The sequence below is a fragment of the Notamacropus eugenii genome, chromosome 1 (assembly GCF_028372415.1).
Source record: "Notamacropus eugenii isolate mMacEug1 chromosome 1, mMacEug1.pri_v2, whole genome shotgun sequence".
Lineage (NCBI taxonomy): Eukaryota > Metazoa > Chordata > Mammalia > Diprotodontia > Macropodidae > Notamacropus > Notamacropus eugenii.
In genome coordinates, this window is record NC_092872.1 from 759,046,629 (window position 1) to 759,074,187 (window position 27,559).

The 27,559-nt window shown below is 49.6% G+C and overlaps 1 protein-coding gene across 4 annotated transcripts; it reads right to left on the minus strand.

Annotated features, from left to right (window-relative positions):
* HS1BP3 (HCLS1 binding protein 3) lies at positions 1–27,552 on the minus strand. Of its 4 annotated transcripts, XM_072648754.1 has the most exons (9): positions 27,397–27,552; positions 23,103–23,268; positions 17,130–17,337; positions 14,257–14,509; positions 6,017–6,195; positions 4,552–4,663; positions 3,861–4,032; positions 1,581–1,667; positions 1–1,358 (listed from the first exon to the last, which is right to left on the minus strand). In XM_072648754.1, exons 1-8 carry the CDS (start codon positions 27,429–27,431, stop codon positions 1,599–1,601), a joined length of 1,194 nt encoding a protein of 397 aa, XP_072504855.1. In that variant the 5' UTR covers positions 27,432–27,552; the 3' UTR covers positions 1–1,358; positions 1,581–1,598. The 4 variants fall into 4 exon arrangements, with proteins under 4 accessions (XP_072504855.1, XP_072504925.1, XP_072504779.1 ...); XM_072648824.1 differs by lacking the exon at positions 1,581–1,667; XM_072648678.1 differs by having other exon boundaries at positions 1–1,667.
* Positions 27,553–27,559: the final 7 nt, after the last annotated feature.

The window sequence follows — 27,559 nt, forward strand, 5'->3', positions numbered from 1 at the left end:
TCTGGACGTAGATTCGTTTATTTAAATCAAACATTCTTCTCTCCCTCCTTCCCAAGCCCTGGGGACAAATCACAGGCCTTTCGGGGCTCCGAGTGCATGAATTACAAATAAAGCACCTACTAAGCCTTCCTTTGTGGATTGGAGTTAAAATGAAGTCAAGAAGTCCAAGGAAACTGAGCTAGGGCTCTGCTGGGAAAGCCTCAGGTTCACAAAGGCTTCCCTTCTCCCCTGCAAGCCTCCCACATCTCCCTGGCCATTGGAGCCAGTGCTGGGCTCCAGCTCCGGCTGTTGCTCCCAAGACCCCTTTCCTGGACTCTCTTATCCCTCCTGCTTACACTGACACTTGGGAGAACCCAGGCTATCTTTCCTCTGTGCTTTTGTCTCATTGACCAGTCAATTGTTCTTCCAACTTGCCCAGAGGCCAGTGGAAATGTTATCATCACCCCCCTTTAACAGATGAGAAAACTGAGGACCCAGGAGAAGGGCTATCTCTCTCCAAGGCCTTCCAATGAGCTTCAGGCATGACCCAAACCCACATCTCCTGCTTCCTGGTTCCCCTCCCTGCCCCAGCCTGCCTGACATCATTGTTTTGGAAAACAAGTCTCTGAAATAACCCAGGATGATGGGGGGACTTTCCCATTGTATTTTTAGGTAGAAAAGGAAGTCTGGAGAAGGCTGATCCACTGCAGCTGGGCCCTCCTCAGCTCCAGGAAGTGGGATGTGGGGTCCTAGGTATTCCATGAATGTAGAGACCTCCTCTGTTCTTAGCCACCTCCCCCAAAAGAAAAGCCAAGTGCGGAATTTTAATAATAGCACCAAGGACAATCCTCCCTCCTAATAGTGGCCTGGGACAGGGGGAGTAAGTGCAAGAATGATGCCCATTTTACAAATGAAGGAACCGATGTTCAGAGTGGCCCAACGTTACCCAATCATAGTGTCAGAGTCTGGATGTGAATGCTGGATCTCTGACCTGCGTTTGATCCATCCCAGATCCAGTGGCTTTCAATCTGCCTGGATGTGCCCTCAATTCCATCCTCTCAGGGGCCCCTCGTGGGGTCTGTGGGAACCTTGAAGGGCAACTCCACCTCAGGCCAGCAGGGTCTTGGGCTAGTCCAGCCCCACGCACTGTTGTGTCTGCACTTGCCTCAGAGACATGAGCCCGGGCTGTCTATATTTCCCATGACGTCCTCAGACACTATGACACAGTGTTAGGTACCAAAGGGCCAACCTGGGAAGGCTATCACAGTCGCTGGAGGGAATGTCCTAACATGTTTAGTCCACACCCACTTCACAGATGAGGTCCAGAGAGGGAGAAGACTTGTCCAAGGTCATTCACAGCTGGCTAATAGGTAACAGAGCTGGGATGTGACAGAAGTAAGACATGAATTAGAACCCAGGTCCTTTGGCTTAAGTCCCGTTCTCTGCTCACAGCCCAGGACTGGTCTCCCTTCATCTCAGAGTGGTCAGTCCATAGCACCTGGACATGGCATGTTGCTTCTCCATTGGCCTGACGCTGGGGGGCTCTGAGCTAATTTAGTACATGGGGCTCCACACCCCAAATCTCCCTCCATGCCTATTACCTTGCTCTGCTCTGTATCCTAGCCAAAGCAATGTGGAATGTCAGAGCTGGGAGGGGCCTTCAAGACCATCTCATCCCTGCACAGAACCTGTTTAACAGAGGGAAAATGAGGCCCTGAGAGGGGAAGGCCCACCTCCAAAGTCATACAACCTGTAAGGAGATCCTTCTGATCACTCCCTTGTCACCCTCCCCTGATGACTAAGCATGAGCTCCCTGTGGGTAAAGGGTCTTTTGAACCTGCATCTATGTGCCACTCACCCGAGCCCTTCTCAGAGAAGCTTCTTACTCAACCAGCTGCTCAGGCCCCCATGTGCCAGCCCTGTGTAGCAGACCCTGAGGACTGAGGGGGGCAGAGAAGGGTCTGTCCTTGGGAACCTCAAAGTCTGGCTGGGAAATGCACCTGCTGGGAATGGGAACATTTTCTGACTAGTTCTGCCACTTGGGAATCTTGGCACAGATGCTCAGAACTTTCAAGTTCTTCTCAGAAGCTGAGCCCTCACTGTTTTCAGGATGGTGGAGGGAGGCTGTGACCCCATTGAGGGATTCAGTCTTGCCCTGTGAGGGACTATGGTCACAGGTCCCATTTCTAGAACATAGTAAGGGGTGTCCTCACAACCACTCAGTGAGTAAGGTGGTACCAACATGATCCCATTTTTCAGAAGAGAAAACTGAGGCTTAGAGATGTGAGTGGCCAGCACTCTGGCCAGAGACCTTGCCCTTAATGGCTCAGGTCAGCCATGGTGCCAGTAGCCATGGCAGCTGGCATCAGGAAGGGGGGAGGAGAGGCAGACGCACTGTCCCAACAAGTTGGGGAAGGTGGCTCCTGCCAGTGACCATCCTACTCAGGAGCCAGGCAGGGACAGCCAGAGGCTCTCAAGGCTTGGGCACAGGCTGCCCTTGATGATCCTGGGGCCTGGGCATGTTTTGGGGCATCCCCCCCCCTAGAGTTCCTAGAGCCTTCTCCTTGTAGTCGAGGGAAGGATTGTGATGCTTAATGACGCTCCCATCGCCAGAGAGCTTGCGAGGATCATACTGACAGTCATATCCCATGGGCCCGGACTCCCTGGCCCTGAGCCCCAGCAGGACCTGCTCAGTGCCATCCAGACCAGGTTAACTTGGATCATGGAGTCAGAACGGTCTGGTCCCAAACGTGGCAATTACGTCTCTGGTGTCTCACCGAGGGATTGGAAGCTGCTCTGAATCTCAGAGCTGGCAGAGACTCCAGACTCATTGCCCAGCTCCAGAGGGAGTGTCTGGCCCAGCCTAAATCTGACTCTTAGTACCCCTACCTACCCTCCTCCTCCCACCTCCACCCCCCAGGGCCGTCTTGTCACACACACAGCCTTCACACACCCCAGATGTCCCTTCTCCAGGAGACACACGCCCAGGTGTCCTGGGAAGGCTTTTCTCCTTTGGAGTTTGGTTCCCCTTAGCCTTCAGCCCCAACCCCCAGGAAAAATGGCCACCCACAACCCCTCCTAAAAATGAGACTAGCCATTCCCTCCTGCCCTCACCCCTTAGAAAGGCCCTGGGGGGTACCTGGGCAGCCTCATTTCAATCTCGGTTTATTTGAGCACCCGCTGTGAGACAGGAACATGGAAGACACATGATGTCCCCCCTTTAGAAGACAGACAGAGAGCCCTCCAAGGCACTTGACCAAAACCAGAGGAAGCTGCTAAGGCCAGCGATTCTTCTCAATTTGTAGATGAGGAGACTGAGGCACGGGAGAGTTAGTGACCTGCCCAAGGTCACTGAGTTAATGAGCAAGGCCCTTTGGGGGCCATTGTCTCGGGAGACTGACAACTGCTCTGCTTCAAGCTGAGGGCCTGAGCCTGCTGGTCAGGTTGTCACACCCAGTGGCTTGTTTTCAGCTGGCCATCAGACAACATGGTGCTGTAACGCCCACTTGTCCTGGCTCCTGGGTCTTTGCCTCTGTCCTCCATGGCACAGTCTGGCCTGGCCCTTCTGACTTTCATCCCATTGGATGGAGCCATTCTTCCCCTCTGCCCAAACGTTTTGTACCCCTCCGTCCATTCCCCATAGCCCCAGGGTCCTGGCAAGCAGGACATGCTCCTCCAAGCTTGCCATCCTACCTGCCATCCTGGGGTCAAGGTCAGCACAGCACTGCCAGACCCAGGTCCCAGGGCTGACTCCTGGGGCAGTGGGCACCAGCCAAGGGGCCAGAGCTCATTCAGAAGAGACTGGGGGCAGTACTGTGGGCTGAATTCTGGTCCTGGATATATTTCAGGATGTCCAGCTCGTTCAGAGATTGGACCTGTACCTGCTGGTCCTCCCGTGGGACTGCTCTTGCCTCTGGGACACTAGCCTTTGGGGGTGGGATCACGGGCTTCTTGGGGATTGCGGGTTTGGTGGGCACCCGAGGCTTGGCTTTGGGTAGGGCTTGGGCCTGCTCCGACCCCAAGCTCAAGATCTTCTCCAAGTCCTCTTCAACTCTGAGTAGCAGAGGAAAGAGAGCTGGTGAGCTCTCCCGTTTAATATTCCCCCTTCCCCCCACCAAATTTTATAGAGGGAGGAGAGGGAGGCAGCCCACACTAGGGTAGGGACTCTACACTGGGCTCCATCCAGGCTGCCTTGAACCATGATACATCCCGGTGGGCCCAGCCAGGGGGAAGGGGCTCCAGGCCTGCTTAGGGCCACCCTGTGGGGCAGCTGCAGGTACCAGAGAGCCCACAATGTCCCATGATACTCCTGGGGATCCCTGAATAAGGGTAGCCCTGGTGGAGGTCAAAGCTGAGCCTTATGGGACAGGTCCTTTGGGGGTCTCAGCAAAGCCTTTGGGTACTGGGACAGAGGGAGGAGTCCTGGAGCAGAAGTCAGAGGACCTGGGTGTAAATCCTGCCCAGCACCTTCTCCCTGGTGGAAAAGTCTCTTTCCTTGGGGCCTGGGTCCCATCTGTCAAATGAGGGGCATGGGTGTCCCTTCCAGCTGTGGATACCCCCTGAAGCACATACCCAAACAGGTCATCACTGAGCTTCTGGCGGCGCTCACAGGCACTTGGCAAAAGTAAGGAATCTCCCAGGGAAACCTTTCCTCCTAGGTCAGGGTCATCGAACAACCTGAGGCCTGGAAGGAGAGGCAATCAATCAACATTTATTAAGCACCTACTGTATGCCATGCAACGAGCTCACTGCTGGTAGGACATAGGGACCCTGGCCTGGGGCTCTGAGAGGCAAAGGACAGAGGTTGAGGATGAGTCATCCTGGCCTGGGGGGAGGCCCTGCTTTGGCCTAGACTGCTCAGGCAAGTCTCCTGCTAGCTCTTGTCAAAGAAAGGATTTATTTTGTATGACTTCAAGCACTTGTTATAAGGGAGGGCTTTTATTTTGGCGGGGGTGCTAGTGACCCAAATATCTGATGAATCTGAGCATGACCACACAAGGATGAGTTGGGGATCCGGGCTCAATTGGAAACAAACACATCCATCTTGGCCCATGCAGAGAGAGGGTCTGAGGCTCCCTGGGGGACTCCACTGGCCTTATCTACCCCCACCTTAACCCTGGCTCCAAGTCATACTGCAGAGTGTGGGGCCTGGAGTCAGGAAAACCTGAGCTCCAATTCAGCACCAGAGGCGCTTAATAAATGCTCACTGCCTGATGGACGAAGCTGATAGGAATCCCAGGCCCTGCCCCAGTAATGCAGGGGTCAGATGTGCTGGTCATCTGGGTCACAGGGAAGCCTGCTTCCTGGCTGGTGGGCTGAGGCTGGGGCAGGGGAGAAGGGAGTGGCCCTGTCTGAGCCAGGCATCGAGGCCAGGGTGTCTGGAGCCAGCCCAGGGTGGGAAGGGAAGGAGGCTGGAGCCAGGCAAGGGAGGTACACAAAGGACCCCAGCTCCACCTGAGTACGGGAGGGTCTGAGGAAGGTCAGAGCCAGGGGGGCTCAAGGACTCACGGACCCCATCAAAACCCGTGGCTTCTGACCTTGTCTGGAATCACAATGAGGCCAGAGGCTGGCCCTCAGCCCAAACCTCTCCCTTGTCCAGGCACATGGGGTGGCGGGGGAGCAGGTTCTGTCCTCTTGGAGCTCAGAGCCAATAAGACACAAATGCAGACAACTTGAATTCGCAAGGATGAGAGTGCCAAGAAGGTGTGAGCCTAGGGCTCTGTAGGGCTCAGAGATCAGGGCAGGCTTCCAGGAGGAGGCAGTGTTCGAACTGATCCAGGCTCCTTCCCAGACAGCATACGGCAGAGATTCTATCACTGATCATCACATACTGGGAAGTAGGTGCTATTATGATCTTTCCCATTTTACAGAAAAGGAAACTGAGGTAGACAGAGGGTAACAGGGTCCCAGGGTCCCAGGGACACTAAGTGTCTGGGGCAGGATTTGAACTTGGGTCTTCCTGACTCCAGGTCCAAACTCCCAACCCTCCTTCCAGACCCAGCCCAAAGACCCAGCATACCCAGGGTGCTTCACTCACTGTCATGGCCAGGGCCCCAAGGAGCAGAGCGTGCTGGCTGGGGGCTAAAGAGCTCATCTTCTCCATCCGCCTCATCATCAAAGATGGTCAGCTTGGGCCGGCTTTCTTTCCCCAAGACCGGAGGGCTTTCCTTGGGTCTGGCCTGGACGGAGACAGGAGGTTTCCTGGGCTTCTTGGATCTGGGGAGGCAGAGGGGAGCAGCCTTCAGGGTCTGGATGGCACCCCAGAAGGAGGTCTTCAGTGGGGTGCCCCATCTAAGGTCTCCTCCTTGAGATCAGGAAAGCACACCAGGTGATCGGATGAGATTATCTCTGGGGTCCCTCCCAGATCCTCAAAGGACCTTACAGATTCCCTCACACCTCCACCTCCACCTCCACTTTACAGAGGAGGAAACTGAGGCCCAAAGAGGGAAGTGATATGGTCCATGGGCACAGCGTTAATGGAATCTGATGCAGGATTCGAACCCAAGGCTCCTGAGCCCTCCTCTCCATCTTGCTGTTCTTTCACCTAGTCTGGGTTCTGGCCATCCCACCGACCTACCTAAGCCTGGAAGACATGTGAGTATCCCCCACTAATGTCCCTGGGATTGAACCCCTTTCCCTAGGGCAAGGTTCAGACTCAGGCTGGGCATGACCCAGGGCCTTGGAGGGCCCAGCAATACCTGGAGATGAATCAGCCCTCCACATTTTCCACTCAGTACCACTAAAGTCTGAATTTCAGCAGACAAGAGAGAGGGAGCCTACGGACTGTGGGCATTCTCTTATGACTTGGCTAGGGACTCAGGGATGGGCCTTGGAGTTTTGAGTTAGAGTTATGGAGTTAAGAGTTCTGAGCCCCCTCTCCTGTCTCCTGGGGAGGGAATCTTGACAGAGGGAAGAGGAGAGGACCCTTGACCAAGATCAAGCCTAGGAGAAGGGAGGACATGGGGAGGTCGTCAGGGGCAGAACCTGCTGCAATACTGGCCCTAGCCCAGGTCTGCAGTGGTGTGCCCCAGGGATCTGCACCGCTCACTCTTTTATCAGTGGCTGCGGAAAAAGGGACCTGCTCCTCCGAGCTGCCAAGGACAAGGGCAAGCAGGCTGGGCACTTTATTAAAATCCCCAAAGGTCAGAACATCCAGGAGAATGTTCTGAGAATCCAGGAGAAAGTCTGAGCTCAGAGGATACCAACGACCCAGGGTGCCAAGGGGGATGGGCAAGAGATGGCTGGGGCTCGGGGCTGACTGCATCTTAGATACAAGCAGGAAGGGCAGGGACAGAGAACTGACTTTTGTCAATTAAATTAAAAGGCTAATTGGGTTTGATACAAGGTCACAGAATTCCAGAATCTCTGAGCTGGACAAGAAGGCACTGAGACTAACCTGTGCTGATCCAGAATCCTTCACAGATAAATGGTCATCTGGCCTCTGCTTGGTGACCTCTAGTAATGGGAAGGAGGGAGAGAGACAGGGACAGAGATGGAGACAGAGACAGACAGAGAGATGGCAACAAAGAGACAGAGAGAGAGACAAAAAGACAGAGGACAGAGACAGAGAGACAGGAGGAGAGAGATGGAGACTGAGAGACAGAGAGTGAGAGGGAGACAGAGACAGAGAGACAAAGAGACAGAGAGAGCATGCCCAAGAGTGCCTTGTGCCTAGGCAAAGGCAGTTCCCACTTTCGTCTGGCTGGACTGTGAGTCCAAGGAGGGATCATGGGAAAGGAGGGTCAGCCCTTGCCTTCAGAGGACCCGAAGTGCCACATCAAGGCCCTCTGTTTCTACATTATCCTAGTCGCTGAAGGAGTTTCTGTGGGGGAGGGGTCGGCTCAGAGCCGTGCCTTAAAGAAATGGTGGGGGCAGCTACAGGAACTACATGGAAGGAGGGGCGAGCCTAGAAAAGGCTATCCCAATGATCCAGGTGATAGGTGACCCGGCCTGAGCTACAGGAAGGAACACAGAAAAGGACAGAGCCTCTGGTGCTGGTGCCCACTAGCCTTGGCACTCCTGTGGTTATGGAGGTGAGGGGACAGTGACATGTGGGGAAGTCTGGAGGAGGGCAGCTTGCAGGGGGAAGCCCATGAGTCCATTCTGGGCATGCTGGGTTTGAGAAGTCTCTGGGACGTCTGGGAGAATAGCCAGAGGCTAGCGGGCAATATGGGACTGGAGCTCTGAAGAGAGGTAAGGGCTGGAGTCATATGAGTGGAAGGTATCTGAACCCATGGGAGCTTGAGATATCTTTAGGTGAAATGAAGAGAAATGGGAAGGGGGTTCAGGACAGAACCTGGGCAGCCCCCATCACTGGGGGGCAGCATGGAAGATGCCAAAGGAGAAGGCAGAGAGGAAGGTGAGCCCACAGCAGAAAAATCAAGGGAGGAGTCTCCAGGAGGTGGCTGAGGAGAGGTGAGCCATATCAAAGGTACCAAGGGATGAAACAAAAAGGCTCAAGACTGAGAAAAAGTCACCAGATCTGGCGCTAAAGAAATCTTTCTATGGAGACCCTGTAGTTTCAGTGGAGAAGCTGCCAGACAGGATGGACAGTCAGGCTGGCTGACCCTGGCCCAATCACTTAACTGCTCTAGGTCTCAGTTTCCTCACCTGTAAAATGAGGGTTGGATTCAACAGCTTCAATGCCAAGTCTGCTGGCCAAAGCTGCCCAGGGGAGGGAGGGAGCAAGGACTGCAGGCAAGGGCCAGCACTGACTGCTGTTAGCCAAAGTGGGCAGGAGCTGAGCCATTAGGCCAGGGACCCATGCAGACCAGGCAGGACTGCCCTTCTGGCACAGTGTACCACCCAGGTGATGGATGGACTAGCTACTTCTGACATAGCAGCAGCAGCTCTTGGGCTCCCCACTCTGGCCACAATGGGGATGGACAGCTAGGGTCTCAGGCGCAGCCACAGCCCACCAGGGGGGCCTCTGGGGACAGATTAATGGGAGGGATAAAATGGAGGAGGCTGAACTCAGCATCTTCAGCAGCAGGAGGGTTTCTGAACACAGAGACACCTTAGGGATCCATCCCATAGCCTCCCCCCAACTCCAAGTCATTCTGCACATCAAAACTGAGGCCTAAAGAGGGGAAGAGACTGACCCAGGGTCACCCAGGTAGCAAGGGGAAGAATCTGATTTGGAATGAGACCCCAACTCTAAACCCGGGTCTCTCTCCTCTGCCCTCTGGCCAAGTATCTTCGGACAGCACTGACAGCAGGTGCGATGGGGGCAGTTGGTGCCTCAGCCCACGAACCCTGTAGAAAATGACTCCCCCAACACCTCAGAGGAGCCTGGACTCTTGACTGGGAGGAAGAGTGGCTGTTCACCAGCTGAGGGTCAGGGGAGGAGCCTGCCCTGGCAGAGTCAGGAGGCTGGCATCATGGCCAGCTGGGGGACCCTCAGCAAGGGACTTCTCTGCTCTGGCTCTCAGTTTACCCTTCTGTCAAGGGAACACAATCCCTCCCTTACCTTCCCTCAGGGACCCAATGAGAGAGAGGGCAGGAAGGCATGTGCAAAACATGGAGAACAGATAAAGCGATGCACAGGAGAGTGACTTAGGGGTTGGGAATCCTGGCCCTGCCTCCTTCACCATGGGAGGCCCTCTATGGATCAGAGAAATGGAAGGCCAGCATAGTTACTACCCTCCAATGCCTGCAGGTTCCATGCTCCTAGAATGAAGGACAGAGCTGGGAGGGACCTCAGACACCCTCCCATCCACTGCCTCATTTTAGACAGGAGGAAACTGAGGCTGAGGAAGGCTGAGGGGGGCCAGTCCCACTGAGCTGCCCTTAGCCATGGGCCTCCCCTATCCTTCCGGGCTCAGTTCTTGGGAGTCTCGCAAAGAGGCAGCTAAGATGGCAAAGGAGCAGCTCTGTGACCTGTGGATGTTTAGCTCAGATGTAAGAGCCCTTTGAACACCTGAAGATCAGCTCTGGGGGTCATGGAGGGGAAGCCACCAAGAAGCCCTCTGAGGTTGAAGGGCAGGGCAAGCTTCCCCATAGCTAGCGCTGTCCAGGGGTCAGTGAGCTGCCTGGAGTGGGGCTGGGTTCTTCCCTCAAAGCTTGCACGGCCCCTTGCCAAGGACACTCTATGATTCTGGCTCTGGCTCCAACCTGTGTCACCCTGGGCAAATCCCTTCTCCCAAGGTCTCCGTTTTCGCCCTCACAAAATGGGGGAAAGATAGATTCAGAGGTCTCTGAGGGCCCCTCGAACTGGGCACCCTGGAGCTCAGGATGCCCAAGTCCAACTCTAGCCTCTTGCTAAGACACCAGGTGTGAATATCCACTTACTTGGTGTGCTTATAGGCAGCAGAGCCTTGTATACAGTAGTCACTTAATCTATGCTTGGAAATGCAAAGGAAGGTTGTGACCTGACTCTACTGAATCAAAGGGGCAGCCCCGGGAGCTCAGGGAGGCTGGCCCCACCAAAGAGAGTCCAGCCCCACCCAGGCTGGTTGCTTCTTGGCCAGCCAAATTCTCGAACCTCCTCCTGGAATGAAGAGGAAATCCAAGGGAACATTCTGTGCACCCATACAGTATTTTCCTACCCAAAAAAGGAGCAGCTCAAGGCTGGCTTTGGGAAAACCAAGTCTCTGTATTTTGTTGGTTTGGGTTACCAGGAACAAGAGATGGAATTAAGGCTCTATCTTATCTGTACCAAAACAAGGCCAGAGTGGGAACACTGGGCCCGGGCCGCCTTGGTGGGCAGATGCCAGCTGCTAACAAGATTAGTGCTCCACTTTAGCCCTCTGCTGTCCCCGCCTGATCTCGACTACTCAGGAAATGGCTACAATAGAGGGATGGCCATCAGCTTTAGCAACCAAGGGAAGGCCTGAGGAAGGCTGGGGGACCTCGACAACCAGCTACCATCCAGAGGGAAGAGAAGGTCCAGAAAGGGGAAGCCCAGAGACCCAGCAGCAGACCGGAGCCCAGGATTACTATATGTTCCTAGAAACCAGTATTAGGGATTTCTAGTTCACAAGAGGCACAGGACAAAGGTGAAGGCTGAACCCAGGGCAAAAGAGGCTTTGGGAAAGCTGCCTTGTGGTGGTGGTGGTGGGGGCAGGTGGGAAGAGAAGGCCACAGAAAAGAGAGGATGGTTACAAGGGCAGGTGGGAGGATGGAAAGTGGACAACAGGGAAAGAGGGCAGAGTGGCCTCAGGTGTGAGTCTGTTTGTATTTTCTGGCTACAATGGCCCAAATCAGGAGACAGGGAAGTGATCCCCAAGAAAGCAAGGATAGAAGAAGGGGATACCTGACTGCCCTGGGTGAATCCCAGTCACTGGACACAGAGGAAAGACATCCAGGGGTCCTGAAAGAACCAGCAGATGTGACTGCTGAGCCCTACCAGTCACATCTGAATGACTGTGAAAAATGGGGGAGGGACCAACAGCCTGGAGAAAGGCAAGGACCATGCTGACCATCAACAAAGGGAGGAGAACAGTCAGAAAAAAAGACCAAGTAGCATGGCTGTGGTTCTTGGGGAGATTCTAGGACATTTCAAGAAAAAGGCAAAAAATGTGGGGATCCCCTGGGGCCAGCCTGGTGTCTTCCAGACCCAGGAAGGACCCAGAGAGTGTTTGCTCTGGTGATGGAGCTGCTACAAGGGAAGGTCAAGGGAATGCTACCCAGATGGACAACAGAGATTTCAGCAAAGTAATCTGACAAACATCTCATGCTGTCCTTGTAGAAAAAATGAAAAGGTTACCCTCACGGGCAAAATGGAAAGCTCACTGAAGACATTAATTCCTTAAAAATTAGAAAGGGGCAAGTGGAAGCTAATGACTCCATAAAACATCAAGAAACAACCAAACAAAATCAAATGAATAAAAAAATACATGAAAATGTGAAATATCTCATTGGAAAAACAACTGAGCTGGAAAACAGATTGAGCAGAAATAATTTAAGAATTATTGGACTATCTGAAAGCCATGATCAAAAAATGAGCCTAGATATCCTATTTCAAGAAATTTGGGAGGAAAAATACCCAATATCTTAGATTGGAGGGTAAAACAGAAATGGAAAGAATCCATAGAGCACCACCTAAAAGAGATCCCAAAATAAAACCTCCCAGGAATGTTATAGCCAAATCTAGAGCTCTCAGGTCCAGGAAAAAATATTTCAAGCAACCAAAAAGAAATAATTCAAGTATTTTGGAGTCATGATCAGGACTATACAAGATTTAGCAACCTCCACATTAAAGGAGCAGAGGGCTTGGCATGTAATATTCCAGAAGGTGAAAGAGCTAGGATTGAAACCAAAAATAACCTATCCAGTGAAACCGAGTATAATCCTTCAGGGGAAAAATGGACATTTGCTAAAACAGAAGACTTCCAAGAATTCCTGATGAAAAGACTAGAGCCCAATAGAAAATTTGGCATTCAAACACAAGGTGTGAGAAAATCATAGGAAGATAAATAGGAAAGAGAAATCACGAGGGATACAAAAAGGTTAAACTGTTTGCATTCCTACATGGGAAGATGATACATGTAACTCCTAAGAGCTGCATTATTACTAGGGCAGTCAGAAGGAGTCTACACAGACAGAGAGCATGGATGTGAGCCTATTATAGTGGGATGATCTCAAAGATAAATGAATAGGTAAGAAAGAGGCATGCACGAGGAGAAGGGGCAGGGAGAGGTAGAGAGGGTAGAGAGGTAAAAGAGGCATCCAAGGAAGATCTTTTACAGTGGAGGGAGAAATGGGTGTGTGTGTGTGGGGGGGGAGTGACAAGCAATGCTTGAACCTCACCCTCATTGGAATTGGTTCAAAGGCAGAAGAACAAACACACACACACACACACACACTCAGTTGAGCATAGAAATCAATCTTGCCCAAATAGAAAGAGAAGGGGATAAAACATAAGGATAAGGGGTGGGGTGGTGAGCAGGGAGAAGGAAAAGGATCATAGGAGGAAGAGTGAGCATAAGCGAGGCAATGGTCAGAAGCAAAACAGACTGTTGAGGAGGGACAGGACTAAACAGAGAATGAAAAAGATAAACAGAAGAAAATAGGTTGGAGAGAAATACATAGTCATCATTACTGTGAACATGAATGGGACAAACTCACCCATAAAATGAAAGCAGATAGTAGAAGGGATTAGAACCCAGAATCCAACAATATGTTCTTTACAAGACACACACTTGAAACTGAAAGTCACACACACAGAATTAAAATAAAGGACTGGAGGACAATCTAATAAGCTTCAGCTGAAGTAAAAAAGACAGAACATCCTACACAATAATACCAACACTGGATGATGATCAACCTCGATTGACACAGCAATACAAAGATCCAAGACAATTCCAAAGGTCTCAGGATGAGTCCTATTCACCTCCAGAGAAAGAATTGATGATGGAATCTGAATGCAGATCGAAGCAGACTAGTTTAACCTTTTCTTTCGTGTTTTTTTTTCCTTTTGATCTGTTTCTTTTCTCACAACATGACTAATATGGAAATGTTTTACAAGATTGCACATATATAACCTATATCAAATTTCTTACTGTTTTAGGAAGGGAGGAACAGAGGGCGGGTGGGAGAAAATTTTGAAGTCAAACTTTTCAAATAAATGTTAAAATTTGTTCTTACATGTAATTAGAAAAAAAATAAAATACTATTACAAAAGACAGAGGTATCAATCGTGATGTCGGAAAAAGCAAAAGTAGACCTAATTAAAAGAGATAATTAAAGAGACTACATTTTCCTAAAAAGTAACATAGGTAATGAAGTAATATAAAAAAAAATTTATACCATTTCTCTGAAAAAAAGGCTTCATTTCTCAAATATATTGAGAACTGAGTCAAATTTATAAAAGTAAGTTATTCTTGCGTTGATAAATGGTCAAAGGATATGAACAGGCAGTTTTTAGAAAAAATCAAAGCTATCTATAGTTCATGTGAAAAAATGCTCTGAATCACTATTGAACAGAGACATGCAAATTAAAACAACTCTAAGGTACCAGCTCACACTTATTAGAAATGACAAAGACTGGAAGGGATGTGGAGAAATAGAGTCATTAATGAACTGCTAATGAAGTAGAGAACTGATCCAACCATTCTGGAGAACCATTTGGAACTATGTCCACAGGTCTATCAAACCGTGCAGACCCTCTGACCTAGCAGTACCTCAGTCTGTATCCCAGAGGCCAAGGAAAAGAGAAAAGGAGCCACAGGCCCCAAAACATAGCAGCTCTTTTGCAAAGAACTGGAGCAAAATGGTAGAGCAATTACTTGAACACAGGCCCTGGATGCCCAGCCAGCTGGTAGGGTGGAGACATACCGCATGATGCCCAGGGGGTCCAGAGCCTCCTCCTCCTCCTCCTCCTCCTCCTTCTCCTCCTCCTCTTCCTCCTCCTCCTCTTTGTCCTCTTTTTCAGAGCGGCTCAGGCTGCTAGGCAGGGGGACCCCACCCACCATCTTGTCTGACTCCTGGAAGAAGTCAAGCCCATCCTCTGCATCCCCATCTGCCTCATTCGTCTCCTGCTCCAGGGGACTCCTCCCAGTTAAATCAGTTCCCCCAGAGGGCTTGGTTCCTGTAGCAAGAGACACAAAAGGAGAGGCAAGAGCAAATCTTTGGGGCAGAAGGTACAAGCTTGGGCACTGGCTTCACTTTTGTCAAAGGAATTGCCAAGGTACAGCAGACCATGGCACCAAGGATCTATCTTTCCTAAGGTGAGGGAGGGCATGTGGGAAGGAAAGAATTTGGAATAGGAAATAAATAAAATGGGGTTAAATAAAGATAACCCTGAGGCAGCAGCATCTCACCCTCATCAAGCTGGCAAACATCCTTAAAAGCACCAGAGCTCAATGATGCAGTGCTGAGACAAACAAGACCCCTCATTCACTGCTGCTGGGATGGCAAATGGGTGGAATTTTTCCAGAGAGTGGATCTGCAGGCACCCAGTCAGACACCCACGTGAGCCCTCCTTTATCCCAGCAGTCCTGGCTTCCTCAGTCCAGCTTCTACAGGAAGCCTTTCCTGGTCCAGCTAGAGAGCTGCCTTGTGCCCATCCCCCCCAATCCCCCATTTCAATGGGAGCTGTTTGAGGACAGGAACTTTCTCTGCAAGTCCCATACAGCACACAGGAAGCACTTGAGAAATGCTCAATTACATCTGTCTTTCTCATCCATCCACTCCTCTACCTCTGTCAGTCTATCCATCCATCTAGTACCTGTTTCTCTTCTGTCTGTCTGTCTCTCCCTTCCTCCCTCTCTCTTCTTTCTCTCCCTCCCCCCATCTTTCCTCTCTCTCTCCTCTTTCTTCCTTCTGTCTGTCTCTGTTTCTTTCCTCCCACCCACCCCATCCCTCTTTCTGTTGTTTCCCCCATCAGAAGGTTGAGGACTACAGTTTTTTCTTTTCATTGTATTAGCACAGGACCTAGCACATAGTAAATGTTTAATAAATGCTTCTTGAATGATCAGAAATTTAAAAAAGAGTTCTCTTTCCCAAAATGTTTTTGGCAGCCTTGTGTATAACTGCTCCAAAGCAGAAACCTCTTGAATGCCTGAGAAGCATTCAAGTCAGGGAAGCATTGAAAACAATCAGCAGACAAAAATGTGGTGAAGACCAGGAAGTATGGGGAGAACCAAGACATCTGGAGAGAGATTGAGGAAGAAATGAGCCAATCACAGTCAGGGGAATGCCCCCCAGGGATGATGATCATGGGAGGAAGAAAACATGAGAAGGAGTGGGCAGGAAATACCGAGGACTTAGAAAGGCCTGAACTTGGAACAAGATACCTGGCACCCTGGAATGAAAATAGTCACCCGTCCAGTTTCATTGTTTGTCTATGGTAGTACCCACTTGCCACGCCCTGGAAGTGATTCTCATTTCCTGAACTCACCCCACTGTGTCCAGCTCTGGGTTGGCATCAAGGGACTACAGAAAACACAAGAGCCTGGTCTTCTTCTAGGCCCAGACAGCACCAGCAGTGGTGCAGCAGCAGCCTAGGGGAGGGAGGGTCTCAGGGTCAGGAAAGCTTCCTGCCAGATGTGGGGCCAAGTTGGGCCAAAAGAAGGAGGAATTGGGTGAGGGGTGAGGGTCTTCTAAGTGGGGAGAACAGAAGGGGTAAAGCAGCAGAGGGGAGATGCCGTCTGGTAAGGAGGTAGGGCTGGCTGGAAGAGAAGGGAGGCTGGGGAGACAGAGATCCAGGGTTCAAATCTGAACTCTGCCACTTTCTTCCTATGTAACCAGGCTAAGTCTCTTCCCATTCTGGGTTTCCTCAGTTTCTCCATCTGTAAAATTTTGGGGCTGGTGTAGATGTTGGGGCCTCTAGGGTTCCTTCTCTTTCCAAATCTGGGGTCCTAATTATTTGGGAAGCCCAGGATGGCACCCTGAAGTTAGTGGTCATCCTTTTACCTAATGCCAAGGTCCCTGAGGGTAGGGACCTGATCTTTCAGACTCACAGGAATCAAGTTGGAAAGAACCTCACAGACCCGTTAGTCTGACCTCTTCGTTTTCAGGGGCCCTGGACCAGGAAGCAGGAGAACTGGGTTCAACACCTCCCTCTGCCTCCCTGTATGACTCCAGGCAATGGCTGTCCCCTCTCTGGGCCACCATTCCCTGTTCTCTGCTCCAAGGCCCCTTCCAGATCTGACATCCCCTGTTCTATGTTCTAAGAGCTTCCCCCAACCTGACCTCCCCTGTTATAAGTTCCCTCCCAGCCTGGAAATCCCCCTTTCTTTGTTCTAAGAGCTTCCCCAAACCTGACCTCCCCTGTTCTAAGCTCTCTCCCAGTTCTGACATTCCATGTTCCAAGGCCCCTCCCAGCTCTGACTTTCCCTGTTTTCTGCTCTACCTTCCTCTGTTCCATATTTTGATGGCTTTTTCAAACCTGACAATCCTTGTTCTATATTCTAATGTCACTCTCAGCTCTGAGCTTCTCTGTTATATGTTCTCTGAGCTTTCTCAAACTGAAATTCTATATTCTGTGTTCTAAGCTCTCTCCCAGCTCTGATATTTCCTCTTCTAAGGTCCCTCTTAATTGTGACATTCCATCTTCTAAGCTCCCTCCCAACTTAGACATTTCCTGTACTTGGAGTCTTTCCAGCTCTGACACTCTAGAAACCAATCCAGATCCAGCCCAGACACCTTAGCCACCAATGTCTGCCTCTCCAGAAGTTAGGATGAGAGTGGAACTCTTGGTCACTCACCTAAGAATGCCAGCAGCTCGGGGCTGGTTGCGAGTTCCCCATCCTTCGCAATCTGACGCATGATGTCATTGAATGCAGCTCTCCGTTCCCGTATGTCAGACTCCCCAACAAACAAGACTTTTCTGGGGAGCGGGGGAAGGACAGCCTGTGGATATCGACTGGTCAGCTTCTGGTAAAACTCCTCGAACTCACTGTACTTTCTGGAAACCTGGAATGAGATGGGTGTGTGCTGAGTTGGATACACAGGCAGCCCAAGGGGGTAGGTCAGCCAGTGAGGAGAGAGAAGGAAGAGCCCAGTCATGGGTTCAGTGATTGCCTCTGGGGCTACCTGGGGCTCCAGGATGGGGTGTCTGGCCATGTGCCAAGGGTGCGAAGGGGAATGCCTAGGCCTCCTCACGAGCCACTTTTATTGATTGGTGTGGGCACCAAGGAGAGTTCCAGGAGGACCCAAGAACCCCTTACTGAAGAGTACAGAGCCTTGGGGACCAGACACCAGCCAGCCCAGTCTGTGCCTTGCCCAGAACCCGCAACCTGATTGGTAATCCTGTCTCTGCTTGAAGATCCTTAGGGATGGGAAGCTCACTACCCCAGAGCATCACTGAGTCAACAAGCTTTATTAAACAGCTAACTCTGTGCCCTGGGGAGCTGGTAGACACCTCTCCTGCTTAAGAAGGTCTTCCTGATGTTAAGCCTGTTGGTCTCTTCAAAGCTGCTCACTGGTTCTGCCCTCAAGGGGCATAAAGGAAATCCTCCTCCCACCCTATACTGGAAATGTGGGTCTGGAAAAGGGTCATTTTTCTTCATATGATAGCCTTTTGAAAATGCATTAGTTTGTTTTTTTTGTCAGTCACATGTCAAAATGGTTTTTAATATTGAATTTTTGAAATTCTGAGTTCTACATTCTCTGCAATCATTGAGAAGGTAATCTGACATAGGTTATACATGTTCAATCGTGCAAAATGTGTTTCTGTATTAGTCGTGTTGTGAAAGACAGCCTCTCTCGCCCTGCAAAAAAACCCCAAATCAAGAACAACAAAGGAAGTTTAGAAAGAGTGCTTCCATCTGTGTTCAGACACCACCAATTCTTTCTCTGGAGATGGATAGCATTTTTCATCATGAGTCCTTTGGAATTGTCTTGAACCATTTTTAATCATTATATTGCTGAGAAGAGCCAAATCTTTCATATCCTATCATGTCCTCCTGTGACACAGCTGTTACTGTGTACAATGTTCTCCTGGTTCTGCTCATTTCACTCTGCATCAGTTCATGTAAGTCTTTCCAGATTTTTCTGTTTGTCCCTTCTCATAGTACAATAGTATTCCATCACAATTATACCACAACTTGTTCAACCCTTCTTCAATTCATGGACATCTCTTCAATTTTCAATTCTTTGCTACCACTAAAAGAGCTGCTGTAAATACTTTTATACACATGTAAAAGCAAGCATCCCAACATACACAAGAGGGCCTGCTGGACAGGTTCTTAGATCGGCATTTCTAAAAGAAAAGCAACTTTTGAGGGGTCAACAATCACTTTAATTAAACACATTTATCTTTCACTTAGTTCAAGGGAAAAAGTCCGAACACTGAACTTCAGAGAAAATACAGAGAAATAAAGATCAGTCAACAGACAGGGCTTCCAACTGTCTGACAGATCAAGAGACAGTTATCTGGGTTTTCAAAGCCAGGGGGCTCCTGAGTGGCTTCCCAGAGTCTCGTTTGGCCAAACAAGCACTTGTAATCGTAAGCTCCAAAGTAAAACCTCACCTCAGAATATTTATACACTTTTCAGAGCCAGAGAGCATCACAACCCTTGAGAACCAGTGCCTCATTAGCAAAAGGTGTGGGCCTTCCTACAAATCTCCCCTAAATGGGCAGGCCTATTTCATTAGCATTAGGTCCCTTTCCTTTTTGTTTTTTATCTTGTTGGGATACAGACCTAGTAGAGGCATTGCTGAATCAAAGGGTATACATGGTTTTATAGCCCTTTTGGCATAGTTCCAAATTGATCCCAAGAATGGTTGGGTCTCAGAAGTCTCCCAAGAATGCATTAGTTTCTCAGTTTTCCCCTCCAATATTTGTCATTTTCCTTTTCTGTCATATAAGCCAATCTGACAGGTATGAGGTGGTACCTCAGAGTTGTTTTCATTCGCATTCTCTGATCAATAGTGATTTAGAGCATTTTTTATGATTACAGATAACTTTGATTACTTATGCTGAAATCTGCCTGTTCATATCCTTTGGCCATTTATCAACTGAAGAATGGTTCATATTTTTACGAAATTTGGCTCAATCCTATACATTCAAGAAACAAGGCATTTATCAGACAAATTTGCTATAAATTTTTTTCACACTTACGATTACCATGTATTTCCCTCCATCCTATTTTCCCTTATCCTACTTTCTCTCTCTCTTCCATCCACTCTCCCTATCAGCCTCTTCCCCTTCTCTTATCCTCTTTCCCTCCTACTTTCCTACAAGGTAAGACAGATTTCTATAACCATTTCAATATGAATGTTATTCCCTCTTTGAGCCACTTCCAATTAGAGTAAGGTTCATGTGCTTCCCTCCATCTTTCCCATCTTTCTTTCCACAATTAAAGTTCTTTTGTACCTCTTTTACATGAAATTTGCTCTATTTTACCTCTCCCTCTCCCCTTCTCCCAATGCATTCCTCCTTCTCTTCCCTTAATTTCATATTATATTTTTGATATTATCCCATAATACTCAACTCACACCTGTGCCCTCTGTCTATGTATACTCCTTCTAACTGTCCTGATGATAAAGTTCTTATGAGTTACAAGAATCATCTTCCTATGTAGGAATGTAAACAATTTTAACCTTATCAAATTCCTCTTTCCTATTTACTTTTCTTTGCTTCTCTTGATTCTTGTATTTGAAAATCAAATTTGCTATTCAGCTCTGGTCTTTTAATCAGAAATGCTTGAAAGTCCTTTTTCCCCCCTGAAAAATTACACTCAGTTTTACTGGTTATATGATTCATGGATGTAGTCCTAGTTCTTTTGCCCTTCAAAATATCATATTCCAAGCCCTCCCATCCTTTAATGTGGAAGCTGCTAAATCTTGTATTATGGCTCCACAATATTGGAATTGTTTGGGTTTTTTTTTCCTGACTGCTTATAATATTTTCTTCTTATTTGGCTATAATATTCTTGGGAGTTTTCAGTTTGGGATCTCTTTCAGAAGGTGAATAGTTGGATTCTTTGGATTTCTATTTTACTCTGTGGTTCTAGAAAATTAGGACAGGTTTCTTGATAATGTCTTGAAAGATGATGTGTAGGCTGTTTTTGATCTACTTTTCAGGTAGTCCAATAATTCTTAAATTTTCTCTCCTTGATCTTTTTTCTAGGTCAATTGTTTTTCCAATGTGCTATTTCACATTTTCTTCTGTTCCTTTCCTATTATTCTGATTTTGTTTGTTTCTTGAAGTCTCATGAAGTCATTAGCTTCTAGTTGCCCAATTTTAAATTTCAAGGAATTATTTTCTTCAGCAAACTTCTGCATCTTCTTTCCATTTGGCCAATTCTACTTTTTAAGGAGGTCTCCTCTTCATTGAATGTTCATGCCTCTTTTACCGTTTGCCCTATCCTGTTTTTTAATGTGTCATTTTCTTCACTATTTTTTGTGTCTCCTTTACCAAGCTGTCAGCTTTCTTTTCATGATTTTCTTGCATCATTCTCATTTCTTTTCCCAGTTTTTCCTCTACCTCTCTTATTTCATTTAAAAAATCCTTTTGGAGCTCTTCCAGGAATTCTTTTTGGGCCTGAGAGCAATTCACATTTTTCTTTGAGGTTTTAGGTGTTTTGTTGTCTTCTGAGTTTGTGCTTTTTTTTTTTTTTTTGCAAAAAAGATTGAAAAAAAGCAGAAAAGTAGGAAACAATTTTTACAGCAAATGTCTCTGATAAAGGCCTTATTTAATATATATAGAGAGAGCTGAGTCAAAATTTATAAGAATACAAGTCATTCCCCAACTGATAAATGGTCAAAGGATATGAATAGCAGTTTTCAGACAAAATAATCAAAGCTACCTGTAACCATAAAATAATTCTTTAAATCACTATTTTTTAGAGAAATGCAAATTACAACAATACTGAGGTACCACCTCACACCTATCAAATGGACTAGTATGACATAAAAGGAAAATACTAAATGCTGCAGGGGATGTGAAAAATTGAGACATTAATGCACAGCTGGTGGAGTTGTGAACTGTTCTAACCATACTGGGGATTAATTTGGAACTATGCCAAAAAGGCTATGAAACTATGTATATGTACCCTTTGATCCAGCAATACTACTACTAGGTCTGTATCCCAAAGAGACAAAAAAAGGGAAAAGAACCCATTTATAAAAAAAATATTGATAGCAGTTCTTTTTTAAAAATATGTAATTTATTTATTTTTCAGTTTTCCACATTCACTTCCACAAGAATTTGAATTCCAAATTTTCTCCTCATCTCTCCCCAGACCCCACCCCAGGACAGCATACACCTCATCTACTCCTTCCTCCAGTTTATACTCCCTTCTGTCACACCCCCCCTTCCTCTATCCCCCTCCCTTCTATTTTCCTGTAGGGCAGAATAGATTTCTATACTCCATTAGCAGTTCTTTTAATGGTTGGAAATTGAGAGGATGTCCATTAACTGAGGAATGACTGAACAACTTGTGGTATAGGAGTGTAATGGAATATTATTGTGCTATAAGAAATGACAAGCAGGATGATTTCAGAGAAACCTGGAAAGATTTACAAGAATCGATGCTGAGTGAAGTGAGCAGAACCAGGAGAACATTGTATACAGTAACAGCCACACTGTGTGATGACCATCTTTGATAGACTCAGCTCTTCTCACCAATGCGATGATCTGAAGGACTTGTGATGGAAAATGCTGTCCACCTCCAGAGAAAGAACCATGGAGTCTGAATGCAGATCTAAGGAGACTATTTTCACTTTTTTGGGTGCATGTTTTTGGGGTTTTTTGGCCTGTATTTTCTTTCACAACATGACTAATAAGGAAACATATTTTGCATGACCACGCAGGCATAACCTACATCAAACCTCTTACCTTCTCAATTATAGGGGAGGCAAAGAAGGGAGAGAATTTGGAACTCAAAATTTCTCAAAATGAATATTAAAAATTGTTTTCATATGCAATTGGGAAAAAAATTTAAAGTGCACAGAGTTTACCTATGAGTCTCTAGCCTTTGCAGAAGGGCTGAAAACTATCTAACCTCTCTTAAGCATCTCTGAGTGGGTGTCTCAGTAGCTCCAGAACCCCAAAAGGCCCAGAACAAGCTACTGGTATGGCCCCAGCCAGGCCCACACAACCCTGACACAAAATACCCCAAATCATGAGGATCCCCAAGCACAGTGGCACAGGTAGGAATGTGGAGACCTTGGAGGCTCATGCAGCCACAGAGGGGATTCTCCCAGGACACATAGGCCAGGAGCCCCTGGAATGCTGAGGTCCTGGTGCCATCATCTACGGCAGCCTAGGCCACTATGGGGGTCCCACAGACCAAGTACCAATTCTAAATAAAAGTGCCCCTTGTGCCCCCCATCTAGAGGGGCATGGAGTGCTGGGGCCTAGAGACCTGGGCAGCACTGTCTGTCTGCTTGTCTCTCTCTCTGGCCTTCTGGTTGGAAAGAGCACCATGCATGCTTCCGTTCTTTCTTTGTATCCCCAGCATCCAACACAGAGCCTGGCATATACCAGGCACTTAATGGTTGAATGAGTGGATGAATGGGGACCCTCATCACCATCTCTCAACTGAACTTCAATGGCAGGTTCTCAGGACTGACTGGGAAGCATCCCAGAGGGCCCCTGGGGTCATGGAATAAGAGGCCCCTGAATGAGATTCCAAATACCCTCCAGCCTCAGCTTAAAGTCTCCGAGGGGAGGCTGCCTGGTGTGCCAGGTCCAGACTCCTGCCCAAAGCAGCTCCAAAACCTGCACTCACCATGAACTGGACAATGTCCTCTGCTTTGTGCTTGGCCGACTTGAAGGCGGGCAGCCAGGTCACCACCACAATCTGGTACTCTATATGGCCAGACATCATCTTCCCCCGGAATTCCTGGTATGTGGGGACGGAGAGGTCCAAGCCAGTGTGAGCATTCTGAATTTGCCTACATGGAGAAGGACAAAGGTGAGGAGATCAGAGAGTGGGGGGAGCAGCAGGCCAGAGAGGGGCACACCTCCCTGAGTCACTCAATCAACAAACACTTATTAACTGTTTGGTATGGGCCAGGTTCTGGGGGTACACAGTCCCTGCCCTCAGGGAGCCCCACAAATAGAAGGGAGATAAGGTCATGGGGGACCTCTCTCCCTGTGTCCTGGTCCAGCTGCCTCCTCAGGGACTCAGGAAGGCTGCCACTGCTTCTATCATCCTGATTGTGCAGGTGAGCGCTGGAGGCAGGGGGAAGCCCAGGATCACTGAACTGGCAAATATCAGAGGCAGATCTGGAACTGGGCTCTCCCCAGCACTCTTACCTGCTGATCTTCAGACTTTCCCCCATTCCCAGTTTCCTTCTGACCCTGGAAGATGTCTCTTGCCCTGCCAGCACCCACAGGTGCCACAGCCACCTGGCCAGGAAGGATGCTTGCCTGCTTCCTTGACTCCCTGAGGAGCCATTCCATCACACTCCAGGCCCCTCAGTTCCCCACCTCACTGCGGTGACCACACAGGGGCCTGATTCCCTGATCCATTCTGAAGGTGGTGAACAACCAGAACGCGTTCCTCAATGAGTAAGCCGCTTTTACCCCCTCATACCTTCCTCATCCCGGCGATTCTGAATCCCCAGCTGCCATTCATCAAAGCCCAGGCTTCATCTCGGCTCCCTTAACTCTCCCTCTCTCCAGCTACCTCACCCTTCCCCTGTGCCCCCTGGCATGCTGGATCCATAGACAGCAAATTAGCTTCCATCTAAAATCTCCTTTCTTCCTACGACTGGGCTTCCCTGCCCTCCCCACTCAATGACACAGTCTTTGGTCCCTCTCTCCAGCCTTGGCTGACCTTTCCCTCATTCCCTGAATGAACAGTCAAGGTGGGGAAGTTGCAATACTGCTAGCTCCCCTTGATCTCATCCTGGCCCCCACTGCTGTCACTCAGTAACTGCTCCTGAGGTTCACTCAATCCACATCAACCCCACACACAAAATCCTGATAGCTATTTCTAGGACTAGGTGGTGAACTCAGAGAAACAGAGCCCTGTGGGGGCACACGGAGTCCTTGTAGTTCAGTTGTGTGGCTCAATGTGACTCCTTGGACTTTGTCCATGAGGTGTTTTTGGTAAAGATGCTGGAGTGGTTCACCACTTCCTGTTCTGGTGTGTCCCCATTTGACAGATGAGGAACTGAGGCAAATAGGAGTCATGTGATCTGCCCAGGGTCCCACAGCTAGGAAGTGACTGAACTCAGAACTTCTGGACTCCAGGCCCAGCACTCCAGGCCCCACGGTGCTACCTAGCTGCCCGCATGTACCAGCTTAGAAAGTAACTAAATAACATGACGCTCCATTGCATTTTCATTCGTTTGGAGAAACATTCCCCAGTTCCATCTTAATCTGGTTTGGCTGCACTCAGGAGGTTGCTAGCTGTTTTGGGAGCTGCACGTGACCCCTCTGCTCTGAGATCCCTCCTTGGCAGGGTCAGTGCCTGGCTCTGTCTCTCTCTCCTTATATTGGGGTCCTAGTGATTCTTGCCCCACCCCCTGTGCCTCTGCTCCCACAGGTAAAGGGGAAGGAAGGTAGAGGAAAATGGAGAAGCACCCCCACCTCCCGCCTTCCCTGCCCCAGGCCATCTTAGCCCCTCTCTAAGCACTCTGCCCTCACCACTGCAGACCTTCCAAGCTTCCTAAACAGTAACAAAAGCTGGCATTGATATAGAGCTTTAAGGTTGGAAAACTGATCCGCACAACAACCGAGGGGGCCATTATTAGCTCCATTTTACAGATGGGGAAACTGAGGCAGGGGTTAAGTGCCTTGTCCAGGGTCACACAATAAGGAAGGATCTGGGCCCATCTGGTCTTTCTCATTCTCAGTCTGATGTTCTAACCACTGGGCTAATGGAGCTCCCCGGCCTCAAACCTCGCCTCCTATCTCATTGGCTGTGAACTCTCTAGTCTGCCCTCGGCTTCATGTCACATAACTCAGGTACCTTCTGCATTGTCCTCTTGGTCCTTGTCTCACATGAAGAGGTGATGCCTCTTCTCCCAATGCCTTGCCTTGCCATGCATAAGTGGGCCCCTTCCATCCCATATCCTCCAAGACCTCACCCCTCTGCCAGCTTCACTTCTCACTGACCTGTGGACTCTCCCTCTGTGGGCACAGTCCCTCCTGCCCACAGATATGCCCAGGTCTCCTCCATCCTCCCTACCTAGTATCCTGTATCCCTTCTGCCCTTTGTAGCCAAACCTGAAAAGGCTGCCTGCACTAGGAGCCTGTCCTCTCTCTCTTCTCAACCCCTGACAGTCTGGCTTCTGGTCTCCCCATTGCACCCCAGCTGCTCCCTCCAAAGTGACCGGGATCTCTTAGTGGCCAATTCCAACAGCTCTTTCTCCCTCCTCATGCCCCTTGACCTCTCTGCAGCCTTGGGCACTGTGGGTTACTCTCTCCTTGACCCTCTTCTCCCTAGGTTTTCAGGAGTCTCTCTGTTTGTCTCTGTCTGTCTGTCTTTCTCTCCCCCGTCTGTCTCTCTCTCTGTCTGTCTCTCTCTCCCCCCGTCTGTCTGTCTCTCTCCCCCCTCTCTGTCTGTCTGTCTGTCTCTGTCTCCTCTCCCTACCCTTCTTCCACATTCTCCTACCTCTGTGACTGCTCCTTCTTAGTCCCTTTTGCTGAATCTTCATCCGGGTCATGGACAGGTAGCCCTCAGGGTTCTTCTGTCCTAGACCTCCTTCTCTTCTCCCTCCACCTTTACCACATCTCTCCCAATCACCTTCTCTCCACAGACAATGGTAATTGGCTGGTGTGGGCCTTCAAGCCTCTTCTATGGACCATCACCAGCCTGCAGCTGGGGTAGCTCCACTCCACTCATCCTCCACGCAACTGTTAAAATGACCTTCTTGAAGTGCGCTCTGACCATGTCCTCCTCTCCTTCAGGAAAGGCTGCCAATTATCTCCAGGACCAAATCTAAAATCCTGTTTGGCTTTTAAAGCCCTCAGGGCCCCTTCTACCTTTCCAGTCTTCTTGCCATTTCCTCTCCTCCATGGATTCTGTGACCCAGTGACTCAGCCCTTTGGCTGTTCCTCATGTCTCTTGACTCTGGGCACGCTCCCTGGCTGTCCCCCACGACCTGGCTTGGCCTTCCCTTCTTATCCCTGCTTCCTCATCCTCGCCTTCCTTCTGCTTCAGCTGAAATCCTAGAGGAAGCTTTCCCCGTCCTGATTCTCTCCACTTTGGCCTGTCTGTGTCTTGTCGGGACAGAACTGTTGGCATGTTGTCTCCATGTTAGACTCTGGAGGGCAGGACCTCATTTTTGGGCCTGGCACACAGTAGGCACTGATGCCTTGTTGACTTGATTGGCAGTTTCCTCCGGGAACCTCCATGTTGAGGGAGCGCTCAGGGCCAGCCCATTCCTCTCTTTGTCTCTGTCTCTGATGGTGTCTCTCCAGGTCATCCTGAGCCCACCCCAACCTCCCTACCTTGACGGTCAAAATCCACCAATGTACCCATTGGAGCCAACCCTGAAGACTGTTCCCTGAGCTGAAAGGTGGCTGGTAGGGCAGTCTTTTGCTTCCCCTGCAACAGGGAGACTGGTGCTTCCCACCAGGAGTCCTAGGTCCCCTTTGCAGCTCTTCCCCTGACTTGCTCTGGGGCCTACCTCAGTCTCCTCCTCTGTAAAATGGGGGTGGTTGTAGGGAAAGTGATAAAAAATGCTACAGAAAGGGGAGCTGTTTTTCCCTCCTCCTCTTGGGACCCAAGGGAAAACGAAGTAAATGGCAACGACCCAAAGGCCAGGGAGGCCTCCCTACTTCCCCACCCCCACACAGAGAAATTCGCGGGAGAGAGCAAAGGCGGTCTCAGCTGCCTGGGAGAGCACCCAGCAGGAACTCTGCCCTCAGGTCCAGCACGGGCCAGGGCCAGCCGGGCCATTTTACAGGTGAGGACCCTGAGGCGGCCTCAGAACGCTGGACAGAGCCTGCGGCCTGCGGCCGCGGGAGCCCTTCCCTGTGGACGTGGGGGGATCCTGACCAGGGGCCCTGGCAGGGAGAGCTCCGGAGACCTAGCCCCCGCCCGCCCCGCCCCCCGCGGGGCTCACCGGCTGGCCACGAGCACGGAGGGCCCAGGCTGCATGGCGGCCACGGCCAAGGTCACGGCCACGGCCACGGGCTGGCGAATCTGGGGGTTCCTGGCGCTCGCGCTGCTCCCACTGCGACTCCTTCCTTCCCCTCCTCCTTCCTTCCCTTCCTCCTTCCCTTTCT